At 41.7% G+C, this 23,760-nt stretch overlaps 1 protein-coding gene across 2 annotated transcripts in view; it reads left to right on the forward strand.

Moving 5' to 3' along the window:
* The window catches only part of LOC306876330 (myosin light chain kinase, smooth muscle-like), a 112,143-nt gene that overhangs the window by 77,612 nt on the left and 10,771 nt on the right, over positions 1-23,760 (forward strand). For both annotated transcript variants that reach the window (XM_079427414.1, XM_079427415.1), the window contains exons 12-18: positions 7,955-8,092; positions 10,894-11,091; positions 11,257-11,503; positions 12,658-12,741; positions 13,064-13,848; positions 14,663-14,779; positions 16,470-16,532. In XM_079427414.1, coding sequence (XP_079283540.1) covers positions 7,955-8,092; positions 10,894-11,091; positions 11,257-11,503; positions 12,658-12,741; positions 13,064-13,848; positions 14,663-14,779; positions 16,470-16,532 — 1,632 coding nt within the window. The remainder of the gene's footprint in view (positions 1-7,954; positions 8,093-10,893; positions 11,092-11,256; positions 11,504-12,657; positions 12,742-13,063; positions 13,849-14,662; positions 14,780-16,469; positions 16,533-23,760) is intronic.

The raw sequence follows: 23,760 nt of genomic DNA on the forward strand, positions 1-23,760 counted from the left end.
TGCCATGCGGTAACTTACCTTAGTTTTTATATTTTATATACAGTACTGTATTTGTGCCTCCTCACCATATACTACATTACCATTAATTCAGTTCCGGTATGTAAGGCAAGGACTGAGGGGAAATGAAAATACAGGTAACCCATTAGTAATTAATAAAGAATTATCAAATAATTCTGCAGGACTTATTTAGAACCTGAAACAGTATTCTAAAGTGAAAATATAGGGAACTCATTGGTAATTAATAAAGAATTATTAAATAATTGTGCAGGATTTATTTTGAACCTGAAACAGTAGGCCTATTCTAAAGTGTATATATAGTGAAACCTATAGTAATTAATTAAGAATAATCAGATAATTCCGCAGGAATTACTTAGAACCTGAAACAGTATTCTAAAGTGAAAATATAGGGACCCCATTAGTAATTAATAAATAATTATCAAATATTTCTGCAGGACTTATTTCGAACCTGAAACAGTAGGCCTTCTAAAGTGAAAATATAGTGAAACCTTTATGTTCGATAGTTATGGCAAGACAGTCGAGTTGGGTTTCCTTTCCGAAGCAGATTTCGTACAGAACATGCGCACAATGCAATTATTTAAGATTATTTGTGCACTGATTTCAATCGTTTATAATAAAAATTTGTAGACTCATGGAAGACAGTAGACTTTTGTCAGTAGAAAGTGCATCAAGAGTTTTCTATATATATATATATTTGTCACGGGGTGAGGAATCACACGACAGGGAAGGCAGGTTAAATGCTCTGGAGGGTGGCTTTATTTACACGGAGGGAAGTGCAACAAAAGGGGAAAAAGTCCCTATGGGTGCTCCAGTGCGGTGAGTACTCTCTTCCTTCTTTCCCAGTGCAGTGAATCCGTGCTGTGCTCCAGTAGGGCTGGTCGGTCACACGCTGCTGTCTGTGGGAGAAATGAGAGGGCGAGTTAGTGCTTGGTCTCATGGAGAAGTCTCCCTGTGTGTTAGGCCTGCATGGTTTATGTAGCCGCCGTGTGATGAGCTGTAGCTATGACCGATCAGCCTGTGATGAGGATGGGCAGGTGTTCCTCGCTCGGTTCCAGAAGCTGATGAAGCTCCGGGACGCTCGTCACACTCCCCCCCCCCCCCCAACTAAGCGTCGTCCTGGTCCTGTTGATATTGTGAGATAGTAGAGGGAATTTAGGGGGTGGGTGGGGAGTGACCCCCGACAGACCAGCGAAAGCTGCCCAGATCCGAGACCATCAGTGTTGGCGTTCGTGGCTCAAGCCCGATGACGCACAACGAAGTGGAAGTCCTGGAGTGCGAGGAACCATCGGGTCACCCTGGCATTGGTGTCCTTAGCGCGAGCCATCCATTGAAGGGGTGCGTGGTCAGGGACCAGGGTGAACTTCCGGCCCAGGAGGTAGTAGCGCAGCTCCAGGACTGCCCACTTGACGGCCAGGGCCTCCTTTTCCACCGCAGCGTAGTTTCTCTCGGCCAGCTTCCTGCTAATATAAATGACAGGATGCTCCTCACCTTCCTGGATCTGTGACAGGACGGCTCCTAGTCCCGTATCGGAGGCATCCGTCTGCAGCAGGAAGGGGCTGCTAAAGTCCGGGGCTCGGAGGACTGGTGCCGAGGTGAGGGCCCCTTTTACCTTCTGGAAGGCTTCTTCCGCTGCTGGTGTCCACAGTACCATCTCCGGCTGCCCCTTCCTGGTCAGGTCTGTCAGGGAGGCAGCTAAAGAGGAGAAGTTAGGGATGAAGCAGCGATAGTATCCTGCCAACCCTAAAAAGGCTCGTACCTGGGTTTTGGTTTCGGGTCTTGGGGCGGAGCGTACCGCCTCCACCTTCTTCTCCTGTGGCCGAATGATACCCCGTCCGACTTGGAAACCCAGGTACTTCACCTCGGAGAGTGCAAGGTGGCACTTGCGAGGGTTGGCAGTGAGCCCAGCCTTCCGGAGCTCCGAGAGCACCCTCCGTAACAGGTCCAGGTGGTCTTCCTATGCCTCAGAATGGATTACCACGTCGTCCAGGTAAACGGCGGCGTAGAACTGATGGGGCCACAACAGGATGTCCATCATCCACTGGAACGTGGCAGGTGCCCCGTGAAGGCCGAAGGGAAGGGTCCAGTACTGCCAGTGGCCACTAGAGGTGGAAAAAGCAGTCTTAGGTTTGGCATTCTCAGAGAGGGGTACCTGCCAGTAACCTTTGGTGAGGTCCAATGTCGAGATATACCGGGCCCTTCCCAGTCGGTCCAACAGCTCGTCCACCCAAGGCATGGGGTACCCGTCGAACTCGGAGACCTCGTTGAGGCGACGGAAGTCGTTGCAGAAATGGAGGGTGCCATCCGGTTTCGGAAATCATCACGATTGGGCTGGACCACGAGCTGCGAGATGTTTCTATCACCCCTAACTTCAGCATTTGTTGTATTTCCTCCTCAATAGCTTGCCGACGAGCCTCAGGGACACGGTAGAGCCGTTGCCTGATGACGACCCCTGGTGGTGTCCGTATGTCGTGCTGCAGGACGCTGGTTTGCCCGGGGAGAGAGGAGAACACATCAGAAAACTGACCGATCAGGTGCTGCAACTCCCCCTTCTGGGCAGCTGAGAGGTGTGGGTTGACATCCACCACCACGGGATCAGAGGTGGCGAGGGCTGCGAGTTGGTCTCTAGTCCCAACCCATCTCTTCAGAAGGTTGATGTGGTAGAGCTGCTTGGCTTTTCGCCTTCCTGGCTGACGTACACAGTAAGTAACCGGCCCGATCCTTTCCAGTACCGTGTAGGGCCCCTGCCAGGTGGCCAGGAACTTGCAAGCCGCGTTGGGGACTAGGACCATGACTCAATCACCGACCTGGAACTCCCGTGGTTGGGCTGCCCGGTTGTAGTGGCGCTGTTGAGCCTGCTGCGCTTTGTTTAAGTGTTCCCGGACTAATGGCATGACCCGGTTGATCCTCTCCCTCATCTGTCTCACGTGCTCGATCACTGAGCGATGGGCTGCCGGCTGTTGTTCCCAGGCCTCCTTCGCCACATCCAGGAGGCCGCGGGGTTGTCGGCCAAAGAGGAGCTCGAAGGGGGTGAAACCAGTTGAGGCCTGGGGAAATTTGCGGATCCCGAAGAGGACGTAGGGGATCATGAGGTCCCAGTCGCGCTTGTCCTCCGCGACACAGCCGTCTCAGCATCTGCTTCAGAGTCTGATTGAAGCGTTTGACCAGTCTGTCTGTCTGGGGATGGGAGACGGTGGTCCTCAACTGCTTCACCCGCAACAGCCGGCAGAGGTCAGCCATTAGTCGGAACATAAACGGGGTACCCTGATTGGTCAGGATCTCCGCTGGGATGCCGACTCGGCTGGACAGCAGGTAGAGTGCCTGGGCGATGGCTTTGGCGGTGGCTTTTCGGAGGGGAACTGCCTCTGGATACCGGGTGGCATAGTCGACAATCACCAGGATGCGTTCATGTCCCTGGGCAGACTTAGGCAACGGCCCCACAAGGTCCATCCCGATGCGCTCGAAGGGCACCTCGATAATGGGCAGCGGTATCAGCGGACTACGGGGAGGCGTCCTTGGTGACATCACTTGGCAGGTCGGGCAGGCTTGACAGAACCTCTTCACTTCGGATTCCAAGCCCGGCCAATGGAAGCGGTCGCGGATCCGTTGGACAGTGTTCGCGGCTCCGAGGTGCCCTGCCAAGGGATGGGAGTGTGCCAGTTCCAGTACGGTCTCCGTCTTCGTGCATGGCACCACCAACAATTATTTTTCCTCCCCCCTCCACTGGGCGACACAATAGAGCAGGTCGTTTTGGACCACGAAGTGCGGGAGAGGATGGGGGGCAGGCTGAGCTTCCTTGCCTTCGATGACCCAGACCTGTGTCCAGCAATGCTTCAGCCTGTCATCCTCCCGTTGTTCCTTTCCAAATGATCCCCGTTGTTCCTTTCCAAATGATCCCAAACCATCTCTCCCGCTGTCCGAGACCAAAAGAACGGAGCGCTGGCGAGGTCCTTTCATGTCTCTCCCGAACAACACGGGCACGGTAGGATCCTTCACGACCCCGACTTCTACGGGCCAGGTGCCGGACACGGCCGAAATGGTCAGTCTGCGAGCGGGCACTTGTCGGGTGTCCCCGTGGACACATGTTATGGGGAGGAAGGTTTTATACTCCATACGTGGAGCGAGAATGTGAGACTGCACCAGACTGACCGCACTGCCAGAATCCAGGATGGCCCGAAACGGCTTCCCGTTAACTTTCACATCCACTTCCGGAGCTCCAACCGGTAGGTCGTGGTGTACAATGCAGCCTGCCAGCCAAGTCCGTGCGGGAAGCCTCTGTGGGCATGGGCTCATCCCGCGGAGGGGAAACTAGCCGGGATGCTCAGTGATCGCTAGGTGCCCTCCGGCGCGCGTCGCTCCTGGACCACCCTCCGGGAAAATGACGGCGCTCGCTCCCCGGCGTCCCGACGTTGAGCTGCATCCGTCAGCTCTATGGCCTCCACGAGTTCCAAGGTGGTGGCTGGATTCCTCATTCCCACTGCCTGTCGATGAGAACAGGGAAGAGCTCGTAGCAGACGATCTATGACCACACGATCCACCACCTGACTGGCCGAGGAAGCCCCCTCCAGTAACCAGTGTTGCGCGAGTCGCGTGAGTTCGGCGGCTTGGGCACGGGTTATCTTGGGGAGCAGTTTAGTGGCTTGCACTCGGGGGTCCAGCAGTGGACTGCGTTGAGCGGCGGCGGCTTGCAGAGTGGCGAGGTGCTCAACAATCTGTTGCTGGCGGATGCTAACCTCAGTGAGCCGCTGGAGTATTTCGTCCATGTTGGGGGAGGAGCGCTCGCCTGAAACAAAAAGAAAAAAACAAAGGAAAAGAAGATGAGGTCAAGGAAATCGCTTGTCGGTGATTCCTCACGAATCTGCCTGCATTCTCCACCAGTGTCACGGGGTGAGGAATCACACGACAGGGAAGGCAGGTTAAATGCCCTGGAGGGTGGCTTTATTTACACGGAGGGAAGTGCAACAAAAGGGGAAAAAGTCCCTGTGGGTGCTCCAGTGCGGTGAGTGCTCTCTTCCTTCTTTCCCTGTGCAGTGAATCCGTGCTGTGCTCCAGTGGGGCACAGCACAGATTCACTGCACATGGCCACACTGCTGTCTGTGGGAGAAATGAGAGGGCGAGTTAGTGCTTGATCTCATGGAGAAGTCTCCCTGTGTGTTGGGCTTGCATGGCTTATGTAGCCGCTGTGCTATGAGCCGCAGCTGTGACCGATCAGCCTGTGATGAGGATGGGCAGGTGTTCCTCACTCTTTTGCAGGGCGCAGGACGCTGATGAAGCTTCGGGGCGCTCGTCACTATATATATTGTGGCGGGAGGAGCAAACGACAGACACAGTGGGTGTGGCGTCAAGCCTCGGAGAGGTTTTTATTAAACAATAAAAGGTAAAATAAAGTGTCCAAAGGGGGAAAAGTGTCCAAATAAACGGGGAATCTGGTGTCCTCGTTGTGCTGCGGGGCTTGTGCAGGAGGGTAGTGTTCAGAAGGGAAGGGTCCAGGGAAGGGGCAGAGTCCGGTGGCCGCACGCGCTCCCCTCTCGCGGCTGGAAGCGAGTGGCGGCGGCGTCTCTTGCGCGGCTTCTTCCAACTCCTGGGTTCCCGGCGCTTCTGGGGGATTCGACGGCCCGGCATCCTGGCCCGTCAGCCATCTCACGGGTGCGGCAATCCTCCTCCTCGACGCACCCTTCCTGGACCCACGAGGACACCAGCGTGCATGCACGGGGAAGAGACCGGTCTCCCGAGGAGAGGCGCGCTCGGCGTTTAAAAAGCGGCGTTGATGAGGCTCCATTCACATCAGGTGCGCCTCATCACACGCCGCCAGCCGTGGCTATCCACCGCCCCTCCGGTGGATACGGGACGGGGTAGTGATGATAGAGAGGGGGGGAGGCAGCCGACTCGTCCCCCCCCCCCCCCCCCCCCCCCAAGTGACATCCCGCCCACGCGGGAGTGCTACCTTCCTCAACCAGGCTCCAGCGGTCGGAGTGGGTGGGGCAGGGATTCCTCTCCGGGCAACTCTTCCTCTCGCACCGCGCCGGAACCGGGACGGAGACACCGGGTATTAGTTGTCAGCCTCAACCAGCCACAGGGTAAATGACCAATAGAAAGAACGTCACTTACCCCTTTGGTGGCTGGGAGGCTGTCCCCGTCGTTCCTCTGTCCCCGTGCGGGTTCCACGGCTTTTTGCGAGCGAGAGGGGATGACGTCATCAGATGTTGCCCAACTGCGCTGTCTAGCTCCGCCTGCTCGCATTCTCCACCACTGTGGCGGGAGGAGCAAACGACAGACACAGTGGTAAAAAAAACCTTAAAAACAATAAAACAATAAAAGGTAAAATAAAGGGACGGGGTGGTGATGATAGAAAGGGGGGGAGGCAGCGGACTCGTCACAATATATTTATATATATATATATATATATATATATATATATATCCATTTCACCCAATATGTCCCGTACGCCCTTCTGGTTCTCACCCCTCGTTATGTGCAATTATAGAAATGAGTCCTTTTGGGTGTGCAGCAAACAAAATGCATATTTAATTTCCATTATCGGCTAATAACAGTAGTAGTGGACTGTAACAAAGTTGCTACTGTAGTAGAACTTTGTACTTGTCCTTTTTTACGCAAGCAATTTTGAAAATGAATAGGCCTACTTATAATTTTACTGGAGTAATATTTTATTGGGGTATCTGTACTTTTACTCAAGTACTTGATTTGTTGGCCACAACCTGATTATTATAGTGATTATTTGCGTATAATTGTTCAGTAGTAGTTATTTCATAGTTATTTTTCTTGAACCTTAACTAGTAGATAATTAATAGTAGTTCTTCAGGAGGTATGACAGAATACATTAGTTATTGATTAGCTAACTCTTACTTAACATAATCATAAAATTGTATTACATACTGATTAGTTAACACGTCTTCCTTAGTAGTTAACAGTAGTGAGTTAAGTATTAATGAATAATTACCTGTTAGTTGTTCAATAATTCATTATTAGTTATGCAGTAAGTAAGAAACAGTATTCTAAACTGTTACCAAAAAGGGTAACATCTAAATTAAATAGTTTTATTCAAGTCAAAAATATTATTTAGCATCACTGTATCAACCTAAATACATTAATGTAAACCAATAAATTCTATTTTTTATAGGTTAAGTCAGGTAGAAATAGCTGTTTATGTAACAACCGTGGGATTTCATATAGTTAAAATCGGAAATCTGACCTGTTGATTTATATTACTGAAAAAATATATATTAATGATAAAATAATGATAAAATGAGGTTGATGATTAGATATATTGCTCTATATATATATATATATATATGTGATGAATAAGTAGTTCCAGTATGATGTGTCTTCACACTAATAGTGGGGAGCAGATTAAGGACGAGACCAGAGGACCAGTAGCTTCATATAAAACAGCTGTATTCCCGACTGACCTTATGATACGGTATCTCCACAGCCTGCGACATCCATTAACATCATCTAATAGTTCTAACATGTTTGATACAGGATGTCGCCCAACTTTTCTCATGTGGAATAATCATGTGACTGACTCTTGTACAGTACTGAAGAGGACACTGTCAGCACAGATGCTGCTGTGTGTGCATGGACTGCTGAAGATATAATAACCAATTGATGGAAAAATATGGATAGATCTGTGGTAATTTAACAAGCTAATGGTATTAGAGAATGTGAACATGATTATTCTTCAAAAAAGCCAAGAACACAATCAAAAAAAAAAAAATCTAAAATCAAAAAGAGCAGTGCTTTTAAATTAGAAGATGCTGGTGTTATCACACAAGTAAGAGTGCTATATATTTTTATTTGTGTGTTTTACTGTTTACACGGTCACTTTTCACAGATTTTTTTTTTTTTTTAAATTTGTCCTATTTTTTGAAAACTAAAATATGGTCACCCTAGTTTACGTAGTCTGTATGTTGTTGTCCAGCTAAGCCAAGTGTTAAGAGGTCTGCTGCTCCTCCTGTGACTGATGTGAGGAGGCTGTCTGCCCCGGTGTTCCTCAGAGGTCTGCAGGATCTTAGAGTCATGGACGGCAGTCAGGTCACCATGACCGTGGAAGTGACAGGTATGAAAAGTCAGCATGAGATCAGCTTCTCCTCTAGGAGGAGAGCAGAGTAAGAATTTTATATTGATTTTGATTTGATTTGATTCGTAATGGATATCATTGTCAGAAATGTCAGACCCTTTTCATTAAGTTGTAACATTTGTCTGCTGGAGTAATTTTTACTTTTATGAAAACCATTTAATATTACAGTTTTATAGCCTTTTGTTTCGCATAATTACATTAAATCATTTAATATTACAGTTTTATAGCCTTTTGTTTCGCATAATTACATTAAATCATCCATTAATTAAATAAATAATGCACATGATATTGCATATTTATAATTTATAATAATTATATTAAACTATACAGTTAAGTCAATGTCTACTGGGTGTTTTCATTTCTTCTGTACAATGTTTTCAGAGCTGATCAGATTTTTTTCAGTCAAAACAGCTTTAAACATTTACAGGTCCTTCTCAAAAAATTAGCATATTGTGATAAAGTTCATTATTTTCTGTAATGTACTGATAAACATTAGACTTTCATATATTTTAGATTCATTACACACAACTGAAGTAGTTCAAGCCTTTTATTGTTTTAATATTGATGATTTTGGCATACAGCTCATGAAAACCCAAAATTCCTATCTCAAAAAATTAGCATATCATGAAAAGGTTCTCTAAACGAGCTATTAACCTAATCATCTGAATCAACTAATTAACTCTAAACACCTGCAAAAGATTCCTGAGGCTTTTAAAAACTCCCAGCCTGGTTCATTACTCAAAACCGCAATCATGGGTAAGACTGCCGACCTGACTGCTGTCCAGAAGGCCATCATTGACACCCTCAAGCAAGAGGGTAAGACACAGAAAGAAATTTCTGAACGAATAGGCTGTTCCCAGAGTGCTGTATCAAGGCACCTCAGTGGGAAGTCTGTGGGAAGGAAAAAGTGTGGCAGAAAACGCAGCACAATGAGAGGTGACCGGACCCTGAGGAAGATTGTGGAGAAGGACCGATTCCAGACCTTGGGGGACCTGCGGAAGCAGTGGACTGAGTCTGGAGTAGAAACATCCAGAGCCACCGTGTACAGGCGTGTGCAGGAAATGGGCTACATGTGCCGCATTCCCCAGGTCAAGCCACTTTTGAACCAGAAACAGCGGCAGAAGCGCCTGACCTGGGCTACAGAGAAGCAGCACTGGACTGTTGCTCAGTGGTCCAAAGTACTTTTTTCGGATGAAAGCAGATTTTGCATGTCATTCGGAAATCAAGGTGCCAGAGTCTGGAGGAAGACTGGGGAGAGGGAAATGCCAAAATGCCTGAAGTCCAGTGTCAAGTACCCACAGTCAGTGATGGTCTGGGGTGCCATGTCAGCTGCTGGTGTTGGTCCACTGTGTTTTATCAAGGGCAGGGTCAATGCAGCTAGCTATCAGGAGATTTTGGAGCACTTCATGCTTCCATCTGCTGAAAAGCTTTATGGAGATGAAGATTTCATTTTTCAGCACGACCTGGCACCTGCTCACAGTGCCAAAACCACTGGTAAATGGTTTACTGACCATGGTATTACTGTGCTCAATTGGCCTGCCAACTCTCCTGACCTGAACCCCATAGAGAATCTGTGGGATATTGTGAAGAGAAAGTTGAGAGACGCAAGACCCAACACTCTGGATGAGCTTAAGGCCGCTATCGAAGCATCCTGGGCCTCCATAACACCTCAGCAGTGCCACAGGCTGATTGCCTCCATGCCACGCCGCATTGAAGCAGTCATTTCTGCAAAAGGATTCCCGACCAAGTATTGAGTGCATAACTGAACATAATTATTTGAAGGTTGACGTTTTTTGTATTAAAAACACTTTTCTTTTATTGGTCGGATGAAATATGCAAATTTTTTGAGATAGGAATTTTGGGTTTTCATGAGCTGTATGCCAAAATCATCAATATTAAAACAATAAAAGGCTTGAACTACTTCAGTTGTGTGTAATGAATCTAAAATATATGAAAGTCTAATGTTTATCAGTACATTACAGAAAATAATGAACTTTATCACAATATGCAAATGTTTTAGAAGGACCTGTATATACTAGCTACACATTTAAAAACACTGGTCACTGCACTGAAAACCCAAACCATAAGTATAATTTGAGTATATATATATATATATATATATATATATAGTTCTTGTTGTTCAAAATATTTATTTATTTATATGTCTGTTTGTCTGTCTGTATGAGATTGTATGGCTTTTTTTTGCCACTGTTGCTTTGAGCAATTAATTGATGCATATCATATACCAATACAGGTTTACAGTAAAATGTGTATTATACATTATTGTAAAAAGATGTGGGAAAAAATTCAGAAATCTACTTCACATCTCTCAATAGATTGTGTCTTTTGCTCTGTTTAGCTGTAATGAATGGAATTTCCTTTGAACTCCCTTAAGAGGCTTCATTTAACTCTACATTTGTGTGTTGGGTCTAGTGTCTATGTGCTTGTGCAGAGGATTTAACTCTGGTGATTATATAATTGAGAGCACTTCCTGTGTAACACTGAGGGGTCTCCTGACTGTGTATTTGAATGAACATGCGACCTCAACCACATATTAACTTTTTGAAGTCGTATGAAAAATGAAAGCAGTTGTTTTTTTTTCCTCATTATTAATGTAACATAACCCAGTGCTTTCAATGTCAGCACTGTGGCTTGAAAATCATAGTACCCAACTTTTTCAGTGCTGTTGATTATTTGTTATTTTGTCCCACTGACCTCCATTCATTGTCTCTAACCCTAATGTGCTTAATCATTGCAAGTGTGATGTGTGTTATATGTAGGAAATCCTGCCCCTGAGGTGGTCTGGCTGCATAATGGAAAAGAGATCCAAGAGTCTGAGGATTTCCATTTTGGAAAGAAGGGCTGTCAGTATACTCTCTTCATACAGGAAGTGTTTCCAGAGGACACAGGGACTTACACCTGTGAGGTGTGGAATGAAGCTGGAGTCGCACGGACCGATGCCTCACTCACGGTACAAGGTACAAATCACATTGTTCCTTATTAGAAACATTACTTAATTGAATACATTACCAAAGCATGTATGATCTGCAGCTAGATACTGATTTTATCTTATAATAAATATTATGATTTAATCGTTGAATATGGATGTGAATCTCCCATGGATATTGGTTTGTTGCTCACAGAGCCTCAAGATGGAATTCAGCCCTGGTTCATCACTAAAACCAAGTCCACTGCCGCCTCCCTGGGTCAACACGCTCTGCTGTCCTGTGCAATCGCTGGTGACCCCTTCCCAGAATTCCTCTGGATGAAGGATGGGCAGGTAGTATCTGGAGGTGGAGACTTTGAGATCCTACAGAAGGAAGACGTTGTCTCATTGCTTATCAGGAAGGTGAAGACACATCATGCTGGAAATTATGAGATTCATCTCAAGTAAGAATTATATATAAAAAAAATCTAAATTCTAAGCCATTGCTCATGTAGTATAAATTTATTATATGTATAGTTAAATATTTGTTATTTGGAAATATTGACTCAAATGTTGACTCACTCAGATCTTAACACATATGTATTTGTACTCAAAAGTGAAATGGCTTTAAGTTTAAAAAGGTTTTTAAATGTTGGCGCCGATATCCTTGTGGTTAGTGCGATATATAGCAAAGTTGTGCTCACAGCAACCCCAGTTCGATTCCAGTCTCGAGGTCCTTTGCTGATTCCACTCCCCTCTCTCTACTGTCCTGTCCATTAAAGACATAAAAGCCCGAAAATATAACTTCTTAAAAATTAAAAAAGTGTTTAAGTGTTTCAGTCTCAGGTACATAAACTCATGGAGAGCAAGGAATCCAAAAGACCAGTCTTTAATATAAATACACTCAGGAATAATCCACACTATGTGTAACATAGACAATAACTGAAATTAAACAACAGGTGGGAACAATGAACTCATCAAGACACAGACAAAACTAGGTCACAACAGAAACTCAAAACACACAGACATGTAATATTAAGATTATTCCTTAAGGTTTGGATTTGGATTTTATTTTGTTTATTCTATGTAAAGATGTGAAATGTTGTGTTGTGACATTATTTTTATGACCACTTCTTTTTCTTCTTTAAATTTTTATGGCCATACAAAAATAATAATATTTTGCAACAATAAAAATAGATAGATTATTTTAAATATTACTATTTCAATTATGCTATATCACTACATCATGATATTTGTTGAAATGTTTTTCATTTATTCTGATTTTAATAATAAGACATTGCATTGTAGTAATTTTACTGTAAGAAATGAGAATTTGATGAGGATCATTTATAATGAGAAATGTGCATTACACATACTGTAGAGAGAAAAAAAAAACCTGGCTGTTTTATTTATGCAAAATATATATATATACCCTATTTTTTGGTGGATAAAATTCATGAGATCCATGCTTTTAAGTTCACATGCAATGAAATTATGCATGGAGACAGTGCTGTCATATGAGGAAAGGTTGTGTTTTCGTAGTTCCTCATTTACTTTTTCAATTCAACAATTTACAATAAATGAACATTAGCGGTTAAACATCTTCTGTTGATCTCAGGAATAAAGTAGGAGAGTGCAGGTCAGTGGCTGCTCTGCACATCAGCGAGGACCCCATGTTGCCTGGTGACGATTCTCATATACGGTACATTCTCCTTCTATTCTTGCTCTCCTCTGCCCCAAAGCTATATTTACAGCCCTTACCCCTCAACCCCTACACTTAATCTACATAATCTCTCTTTATAACCAAACGCTCTGTTTATGCTTCCTCTCTCAGCTGTGTGTTGTGTGGGTTCGTCTAGGGGCCTCATTCGGGTCTCATTTCCCTATAAGGTCTCGGAAGTCATCTCTGATGCAACTCTGTCGTGTTGAACTAACTCTCCCCCTCGATTAAGCTGCTCACCAGTGTGGGCTGAGCTAGCCGGGGCTTTAACTATCTCGTTTTTTCTCCACTCTTCCTGTGGCAGACTAGGGGTGGAGAGGACTGCGCCAGGCAGGGGAGGACAGCCAGAGACTCCCAGCGCTGCAGCGTCGCGCTCCGAGCCACTCTGGGAACACAACAGTCAGAATCAGGAAGAAGAGGAGGGCTGTGCCACCCGTGGGCTTCTCAAACGGTGCGTGGAGACAAAGGAGCATCTGGAAGACCAGATCCGACAGCAGGAGGCCGAACAGATCGACTTCAGAACTGTGCTCGGCCGCAAGGTCACCACTAAGAGCATCTCTGAAGAAGACCTGAAGGAGATCACGGCTGAGCAGATGGACTTCAGAGGGAACCTCCAACGGCAGATCAAGCCCAAGACCCAGACAGAAGAGGAACGCAAAGTCAACTCTCCACAGCAGGTGGACTTCAGAGCAGTGCTGGGAAAGAAGGGAAGCCAAGGCCCAAAACCCGGTCTTGGATCCTTAGTGAAAACACAAGCCACCAAAACTGAAGCAGTTGACTTCAGATCCGTGTTGGGCAACAAGAAAAAACAACCAAGCCAGGACAGGAATGGAGAAAGCCAAGGCGATAAGGACACCCAAGGAAAGGAAAATGATGTGAATTGTGTGGATGGAGAGATAAAAGAAAAAACAAAAGCAGTTGGAAAGAAAGAGCCCATTTTTACACAGAAACTGAGTGACGTGACGGTATTGGATGGGGAACGTTTGCATCTGCAGTGCCAACTTTCCTCTGAGTCTCCTGCGAAAGTGACATGGACGCTTGATGGAAAACTCATCAAACCATCCAAATTCATCGTTATTGAAATTGAGGGTCAGTGTTGCATTTCACATTTGATATTACGTAAAAGGATTCAATTGTTGTCATCTATCATGGATGAAGTTTGGCACTGGGGCATTTATCAGGGACTCGATTAGTTTCTATGCTTGTGTACATGATTCAAACATCAGCAGACCAGAGGTAATCACAGTGTGATATTCATTTTGAGTACCTGATGTTTCAAACACTTTTGATCGGTAATTAAAATAGTTCCAAATGAAGCCAATGCTGGACTAACTTTGCTGCTGAGAAACACAACAGTTTACTGGAACGTCATAAGTGCAAACAAACTCCTAGAACGCCACTTGTCCAATCAGACACGAGGACTAGAACTAACTGTACATAATTGTCTTTAAACAGTGGTCACATTACAGGAGTGCAACTGGATGAGAGTTAATTCAAGGTGTTTCATGATGCGATAAGGCTATCAGTAATGATGTTTGAGATATCTGAAGAGAAAAGTCGATGGTAGGTGTAGACTGAGGGCTGTGATTTGGACCCCTGTGCTATTACTAACCCTGTGTGTTTGACAAAAACTTCATCTGACTCAAGTTTATCAGTGTTGTGACCAAGAGAAGTTGACCTCTGTACTTAAAAAAATATCTGATTGAATATTCATGTATGGATTACCGCAATATTAAAGGGATACTGCTTTGGGAACTACTGACAGCATCTGTAATTTGCCCCATAGACGTCTTTGAACTCATGCAACAGATACTTTCAAAACAGGTTAACTTTCTCTTATATGAAGGAACTTCTTTAACTGTATAAGAATAACCATTAAATGTGTGTATGTGTGTGTGAGCAGGTAGTAAGTGCTCTCTGACCATTGATAAAGCTCTGCCTGAGGATGAAGGACAGTATGTATGCAGGGCGGAGACTAACGAGGGCAAGACAGAGTGTTCCTGTATGGTCCTAGTGGATGGTGAGTGTATCTCATTACATACCAGTACATTAAATGACTTTAAAGCATGCGCTTCCTGTATCCACTCAATGAAACTCTATAGGCTCTCTGAGAGATGAGGTGTACTGTAACCCTATGTATCAAAAGTGTCAAAAATGTAGTTATTTTCATTTTTTACACAAACAATTTTACATTTTTCATTCAAAACTTTGGAGTCTATGAGAGAATTATGCTTTCAGTCTGTCTGTTTTGGGCTGGGCATTGTGTTTGAGCACTTCCCCCGAGTCCTTGTCTAAGCTCTGCATCTTCCGGTAATTACTGACCAGATCAGCCTGCATAACGTCCCTTGCATGTCCCAAGATCTCCCTTTTTCACTTTACAGAATATGTCTTTACAGCTGTCTCTAAATATCTTTGTCCCACTTAACAGATAGTCATCTCTGGATCTCTGTTTAGCTTAACAGGCCATGTCCCTATCAGAATCAGAATCAGAAATCAGAAAGAGCTTTATTGCCAAGTGTGTTTGCACACACAAGGAATTTGTCTTGGTGTTATAAGCTATGAACATCTCTAGATTTATGTGTCTCTCTTGTTGGATGTGTCTCTACAATTGTCTCTTTCTTTCTGTTCTGGTTTTCAGGACATGTCTTTACAACTGTTTTGAATCTCTTTTTCCACTTTAGAGGATGTGTTGAGCTGTCTTTGGATCTGTTTATCCAACTTAAATAGACATGTCCCAACAGCCAGTCTTGATTTAGAGGACATCTCCCTAAAACCGTTTCTAGGTCCATTTGTCCAAGATAGCATATTCTGACAGTCATCTCTCTTTCTGTTCTGCTATATGGGACCTGTCCTAACAATCATCTCTAGATCTGTCTGTCTCAACTATAGGACATGGCCCTACAGCTCTTTTTCTACAGTCACCTCTGTCCTGCTTAACAGGAGATGTTCAACATGTCCAGTTTATCCATCCATTTCAGATCTTTTTGTCCTGTTTATGACAGCCAATACCTGATCTCAGTGTATCCCTATGTATGCCTCTAGATCCCTTTATCCCTACAGCCATCTCTTTCTCTCTTCTGGTTTCCAGGACTTGTCTTTACATCTGTTTATAGATCTCCTGTTCAGATTACGCAGTCCTGCTTTATTAGGCATGTCACTACAGTTTTTCTGCTTAACAGGGCATGTACCTGCAACCATCACTAGTTCTCTGTGTCCTGCTTTATAGTGCATGTTCCTATAGTCATCTATCAATCTCTAATTTTAAAAGACATGTCTTTAAAGATGTCTCTAGCCATTTCTATGTGGTTTAACAGTGACAAAATCAAGACACCTTGACCTGGAGATATCATTATTTTCAATGGCAGCATGCTGATTTTATTTGATTGCTTTAACATTGTTGTTTACTTGATAAATGGCTAATACAGCTTCTCCTTATTTGGCATCTGCAATTTCAATTGCCAAGTTCCACTTTTTAACCTCAGGTTTGACTTTTTGGCCTTAGTTTTGGTCTTAGCAAAAAGTGACAATAATAAAATGGTGATGGACCCTCAAAAGAATTACTTGATGTATTCAGTTTGGGATTTTTTTTTTTTGTCTGTTTGTAGAAGTTGAAGAGGATGCATAATTCACTGATTTCATGGTAGTCACATGAACTTGATTCTAATTTTGTTCTCTGTGTTACTCTCTGTATTCTGTCTATCTGTGTTCAGATCCCAGTGTCTCCACACCAGCTGATAAGCGGAGCAGGAAGCCCTCTACCCCGACCACAGAGAGTGAGTTTCCAAAATATGTACTTCCTTTTTTATATCCCAATATGGAGTGGCGTGGGAGATGTGAACCTTTCCCACTGCAGCGCACACACACACACAATTCTGCTTGTAGCATTTTTTGACAATATCACTAGGGATATAGCACTGAGAATATTGCTTTTTAAATTGCTTTGTTCGGTCTACAAGTTAAAGAATTCTTATCCACAAAATTGAAAAATTGACAATTATGTTTAGCGTTTTTATTTTATTTTTTTCAATAAAAATATGCTTAAAATCAGATTACAGTTTTTCAACTGCTTACACACTAAATATTTACTTGTCACACAATTTCTGAAACCTGATACTCAAAAAACACCAGAACCACACACCAAATCTGCAAAACCATCCACTAATTCTATGCCTTTGACTTTTCAATTTCATAAAACACTTCTTGCAAAACAAAACACACAATTCTCTATGTAATACACAAAAATCTAACAGGAATTAATATTATGGCAAAGATGTTTGCAAATGTTTGTTTTTGAGATGTGTTTGTGATCTTTTGAATGCAGTGCTTCATTTTGTAAGAGATGTGAGGCATTTTGCATTTTGTGTGTGCAATTCATGGATTTGTGTGTAAAGCTTTGAGAAAATTTCAAAAAGTTTTGAAAATATGTGTAAGCAGTTCAAAAACTGTAAAAACAAGTGAACAAAATAACATTTCTGGCTGGACTATTATTGATAAAGTTTTAGTCCTCACAATATTTTTGCATAGCCCAGAGTTTGTAGTATAGTAAAGTATAGCATAGACTAGCATAGTATAAAACAATCCCTGTAGGAGGTCCATCTTCACTGTTAAACCAGTTGTTCACTTCTCACACTCTTCATGTTTGACAAAGCTGCTGAAGACTGCTGACAATGACTGATTTTACATTTTAAACAAACTCAACAAGCAAGAAGGAGGCAGACAAAAATGAACCGTGAACAAAGGCTTGTTTTAGAGATATAAAGAGAGAGTATAACAATGTTTCTGACAGTAGAGAGAATGAGAGAGATCATGACTCTTACTGCATGACTGCTTGGCAAAACCCACTTTGGATTTCCATGTATGGGCTCAATCAAGACTCTCACTCTCACTCTGCGAGGAGTGTTGTATGAGTTTTCTAACATCAGTATTTTTAGCATGCCTAACATTCTTCAGAATGTTTTGTAAAGAGTTTTGTATACTAGAGAGTCAGAGAGTCTACTTTTTGCCTTCACTATTAGCAGGCTGTTATGTTTTGCACTGTATGTCTTGAACTTTATCTTCAGAAATGGCTGAAAATGAAACTGGAGAAACTGCTGATGTGTGCACTTATCTCTGAAGAGACGTGTACCATATGTCTCAGGGGTATTAATGATTGTTTATTCTTTAAAGAATGAAGTGAGGCTTTCTCTATGAAGAAAAGTTTTGTGCTGTAACATGCACTGCAGTCAAATCTATCGTGATCATTTGTGAGCGTTTATTTGCCTGACACGCTTGAGTGAGTGGTAATGCACCTGCTGACTGTTTCAAATCAGTTCCTAACAACATTTCATTTGGACTTATATTCTGCTGTAAGCAAGCATGTCTGTGTAGACACGACACAGAAACAGATGATGAGCCCTAATTTCCCAGCTTCAATATGAATTTTAATGCCACAGGGTATTTAATGTCTTTATGAGGTAGTGACTCATGTTTGATGCTTTGCTTTTCGAGAAGCATTTTACTTATTAATTTAGAAACTATATATTTAAAATAAAAAAAACTGATTTATATAGGTATCTTGTGCTGAGACTAAACAAGCAAGCAATCAATGGCTGAGGCTGACAATAGAAGTTTCCAAGTGGTTTTGTAGCAAGTGAAGGTTAGGCAGATCCTCCACCATAGAGGTTACATTCAGTCATTGAGTTGTTTGCAGTCATGGAAAATCTGTGATTAAAAATCGTGTAGCTATAAAAATAAGCAGTGGTGTCATGGATAATGGAAAACTCTAACCTCCATGTACCTCTGAATTGCTGGTGGAACCCAATTGGTGTCCTTAAGGACTTTTGCTTTCATAACCTGTTCAGAAACAACTGCTGCTGAATACTGCTGTGCACATCATCATAATGGCTTATTTCTGTTCTCCATGTTATTAGCTGTGCTTGCAAGCATCATTCTTACCATTCCACAGAAATTGGTAATTTGAAACCAACTCATCCCAATATGTATGTACTACCATTGAATATGGTCAAATCCTTTGGCATGCATCAAATTCAGTCATACATTTTCCCCTGTTTATGCTGTTGCTACAAATCTTCCATTCTTATATTTAAAGAACAGCACTTGCATATATAAGATATACTTGCATTGCATATATACAAAAGAATTGTATTTAATATAAATTTTAATTCTAAAAAAATCTTTTAATTTCAGTTAACATGGAATTAAGTGTCTGACAACATTACAGTCAATTCAGACTTGAGTATACATTAAAGTATGCTACTTTTTTCACAAGAGCAAGCAATTCAGCAATAGAATGTTAAGGGATAGAATATTAATCGTTAACTGCAGCAAAATCATATTTTGCATGGTAGTAATAAGTATATCAGGATAGTAAGAAATAACACTTCATTTAAAGGGTTACTCCACCCCAAAATGAAAATTTTGTCATTAATCACTTAAAAACCCGTAAAAGCTTAGTTCGTCTTTGGAACACAATTTAAGATATTTTGGATGAAAACCAGGAGGCTTGTGACTGTCCCATTGACTGCCAAGCAATTAACACTGTCAAGGCCCAGAAACAACATAGTCAGAATAGTCCATCTGTCATCAGTGGTTCAACCGTAACTTTATGAAGCTACGAGAATACTTTTTGTACGCAAAGATAAAAAACAAACAATTTTATTCAACAAATTGTCTCCTCTGTGTCAGCGTTGTGCCATTTTGGAGAATATCCGCTGGACGCAAGCAGTGTATGCTGTTCTGTGTCAGCCATGCTGCTACGTTTTTTACGCTTTGACTTGAACAAAAATATAATATCTGTGCGGCGCAGCTGACACTCCACTTTTTTTGAAAATTTTCCAACTCCCCAAGAGTTAAACAGTTGATTTTGACCGTTTTCGAATCCATTCAGTCGATCTCCGGGTATGGCGGTAGCACTTTTAGCGTAGCTTAGCATAGATCATTGAATCAGATTAGACCATTAGCATCACGCTCAAAAATGACCAAAGAGTTTCAATATTTTTCCTATTTAAAACTTGACTCTTCTGTAGTTACATCGTGTACTAAGACTGACGGAAAATGAAAAGTTGCGATTTTTTTAGGGACTATATTCAGGCAGATTCTATTTAGGGACTATTTTCAGGCGCTACGTAATATCATTGCGTATAAATACAGTTGAAGTCAAAACTTTACATACATCTTTCAGAATCTGCAAAATGTTAATTATTTTACCAAAATAAGAGGAATCATACAAAATGCATGTTATTGTTTATTTAGTACTGACCTGAATAAGATATTTCACATAAACATGTTTACATATAGTCCACAAGAGAAAATAATGCTTGAATTTATAAAAATGACCCCGTTAAAAAGTTTAAATACACGTGATTCTTAATACTGTGTTGTTACCTGTATGCATTAAGAGCCGGGGCGTGAAAACTTTTTGAATTTGAAGATCAAGGTAAATTTAACTTAATTTGTCTTCTGGAAAACATGTAAGTATCTTCTGTAGCTTCTGAAGGGCAGTACTAAATGAAAAAATATGCTATTTAGGCAAAACAAGAAAAATATACACATCTTCATTCTGTTCAAAAGTTTTCTCGCCCCATCTCTTGCATGTTTTTTTCCTTCTGGAGCATCAGTGAGCGTTTAAATCTTCTGTAATAGTTGCAAATGAGTCCCTCAGTTGTCCTCAGTGTGAAAAGATGGATCTCAAAATCATACAGTCATTGTTGGAAAGGGTTCAAATACACAAAAATGCTGGAAAACCACTACTACGTCAGATTCTATACCTTTAAATAAAATCTTATTTTTATCATGTCTCACCATACATCACCATTCAGATGTTTGAGTGAATACATTAGATTCACTATGTGTTTCTTTCTTTTTGTCTGTCTGCTTATTTTCAGCAGTGGTTGACAGTGTGAAGTGGTGTTATAGTGGATGATTTGTTGAAGCAGTGGAGGGCAGAGATTATCTGTTTCTCTAAGTGTCTTGAATTTGTCAGGCCTTTAAACAGATACGTTTGATCCTGTGGCCCCAGACAATGTAGACTAAACATTATGAAACATAATGGTGGGATGATGTTGCCCTGTGTGTGTCGTTTCAGTATCCTAAAGCATTTGCTCTGACTTTGCCTTTACTCACTGCCTCTGGATTGGTCCAATAAACCTGTGATTTACATTTATGTCTTAACAAACGCCTTGCCACAAAGCTTACTGGATTTTGTTGGATCTGTATGTTTGTTGGGGCATTTTGAACAAGATATTTTACTGTATATTCCCAATTATCTAAATCCAACGGTCAAATTCAGACATTTGGAAATGTTGCCATTTGTTGGGGAAGTAAGAACCATCTTGAACACTAAAAAGATTATAGACAGTAATGCTCAGCATGGAGAATGAAGTATGTGAGAAACTCCTCCATTTGACATCAGGATTACCTGCTACCATGTGCAATGACTTATATTCAGTTACCAACATAACATTACCATAAGCTCATGCATGCAGAATAAATAAGGAACATCATCTTTTGCACATTTACTGCTTTGAGTCAGTAGACTGCATTTTTAATCTAATGTGAACGAAAACAAGGCAGTGAAGGATTTAGGTAGGATATAGGTCTATTTAATAGGCTGTACAGTTTTAAGATCTTAGTTCACATCTAAAGTGTGCTGTCCACTGGAACTTTTTGAAAAGTATTTTGATAGATTTTTTGGCTGAACACCCAGAAGCACAATAGTACATCCAATTGAAAGGGCTGTACTTACAATTCTTGTAGCCTTATTGTCATGTCAGACTGTTTACTGCAAATAAGTAGTTTTGTGTATTCAGTTACCAATGGTGATTTGTTTATTTTTTGAATGTTTACATGAACAAGTACTGTTAACCACTTAGTATTGCTTCACTTCCTGTAGACACAAAAGACAGCAATTTGAGAGTGAGTCATTAGATAACTTCAAAATTATTAAACATTTACCCCTAGTCCAATCTAGTCTAATCTTTTTTAGTAATTTGGACAAACATGTGTGCATGTTTATGTGGTTTATGAGGACACAAATTTGTATAATGACATGGGTATGACAGAGGTATTACAATATGAAGGTGGTTTATGAGGACACTGCCTATGTCCCCGTAATTCAAAAGGCTTAAAAAACATACTAAATGGTATTTTTTTGAAAATCTAAAAATGCACAAAGTCTCCTGTGAGGACTAAGTTTAGGTGTAGGGCAATAGCACACACAGTTTGTTCAGTATAAAAACCATTACGCCTATGGAGAGTCCCCATAAACCACAGAAATCAACATGTGTGTGTGTGTGTGTGAATTTTTTGTATTGTATTTATATTATAAATATGTTTGCGTTGCTTTGTTTGCTTAATGCGCTAAATAATGTGATTGGCATATGCTGTTATATAATGTTTACATTTTAATTATCTGTGCAAACATACATTATACAATGGCATCAAAATGTATTAAAAATGTGTGTGGACACTTAAGCAAGCAAGCAAACAAATAAATAAAGTTGCATTAAATAACAAAAATATCAAAGTAAGTGGGATTATTTTAAGGAAATATAGCACAAAAATGTTTTAGAATATGAAAAATTAAATATTGTGTTCAGAAAAAAGACAGAATGTCTTTGACACTTTCTGGGTGTCGAACTTTGTGGAAAATGTTTATAGCTAACATGATGAGCTACACTTGAGGAGAACTGACTTCATGCCTACACAATTTTTTTTTTTTTACTTGACACCATTCGTTTATTATGTCAAAAAAGAAAAGTTTGCATCATTTGTTTACAGATGCCACTTTGATTCATGTATCGATATGTGTGTCTAATTCAATGAAATTGAGATATTTTAAGTGTGACTTTAGTGTCCAAATATTTCCAGGCCCTCTGTATACATGTGCTAAAATCATATTTTATGTTTAATACATGAAAATGCATGAAAATGTGTGATTTTCATGTAATACATGAAAATACTTTTGAGTTCACATTGCCTCAGCATCCAAAATTTCACAGTCAGTAGGTTTTCTTAATAGCAAGTTATAGCATCTTGACGTGAGGCATTATTTATTTAGGCATTAAATAGCTGCAGATTTGTTGTGCTACAATTGATTTATCATGAAAGTAAGTTAGGTAGATATGATCAACTCCATTATCTCTATTTATAAGTTCAGCTTGAGATCTGTTTTGCCCAAATTTTAGAGATTCAGGTGAAAGCTCACTGAAAGGCCATTTTGAGCCAGAAGCAAAAATAGTTTTGTGTTGGAAAGAGGATGTTTTCATTTCCACGGCTACAGAGAAAGAGAGAAAGGAATGAGAGAATGGCCTCTCGGAGAGGGATGAGTTTGGAATGTCTTACAACTGACAGAAAGACTTCTCCAAAGTTTGACATTGCTTCAGATCAGAATAGCTTCATTGCCACTGCTGCAGCTCTAGGCTTGTGTTTGTTGGCCTTGCCATCACATTGTTTCATGACAGCGATAAGATGTAAAATAAATAGTGCCAAAAGCTATTTCCTGGATTCTGGTTAAAGATATTTTTAGTATGACCAAAAAAGGCAAAGAGCAAAGAACCTTAGCAGCTGATCTCTCCTAGTACATCCAGAGAAAAACATCTCTCCTTTCCTCTCATTCTGCCCTCCCTTCTTCAAGTTTTGTAAATGTGAGAGTGCATGTTGTCTCAGATACTCTATGAGTAGATCTACTGGTCAATGTTAACATTTGTGTGTTTGTATGACTTGAAACCAAATAAATCAAAATGTAATTAGTAAGTTACAGTGTAACAAATGTTGCCAGCTATAGCTGACTGTAACATTAACAGTGTCTTATAAATTGAACACAATTAAGTTATGTAATTTGTAAATCAAATGCAAAGTAATTAAGCATAAAGTACCATCACCTGGTCAATATCATGATTATGGCAATTCATATAAATCCCCATATCTGACTTGTGATGCAGTCTGGAATTAATATGACATGTTTGTTCATTTACACCAGAAAACTTGATTTGTTGGGTGGTT

The sequence above is a fragment of the Barbus barbus genome, assembly GCF_936440315.1.
Source record: "Barbus barbus genome assembly, chromosome: 10".
Lineage (NCBI taxonomy): Eukaryota > Metazoa > Chordata > Actinopteri > Cypriniformes > Cyprinidae > Barbus > Barbus barbus.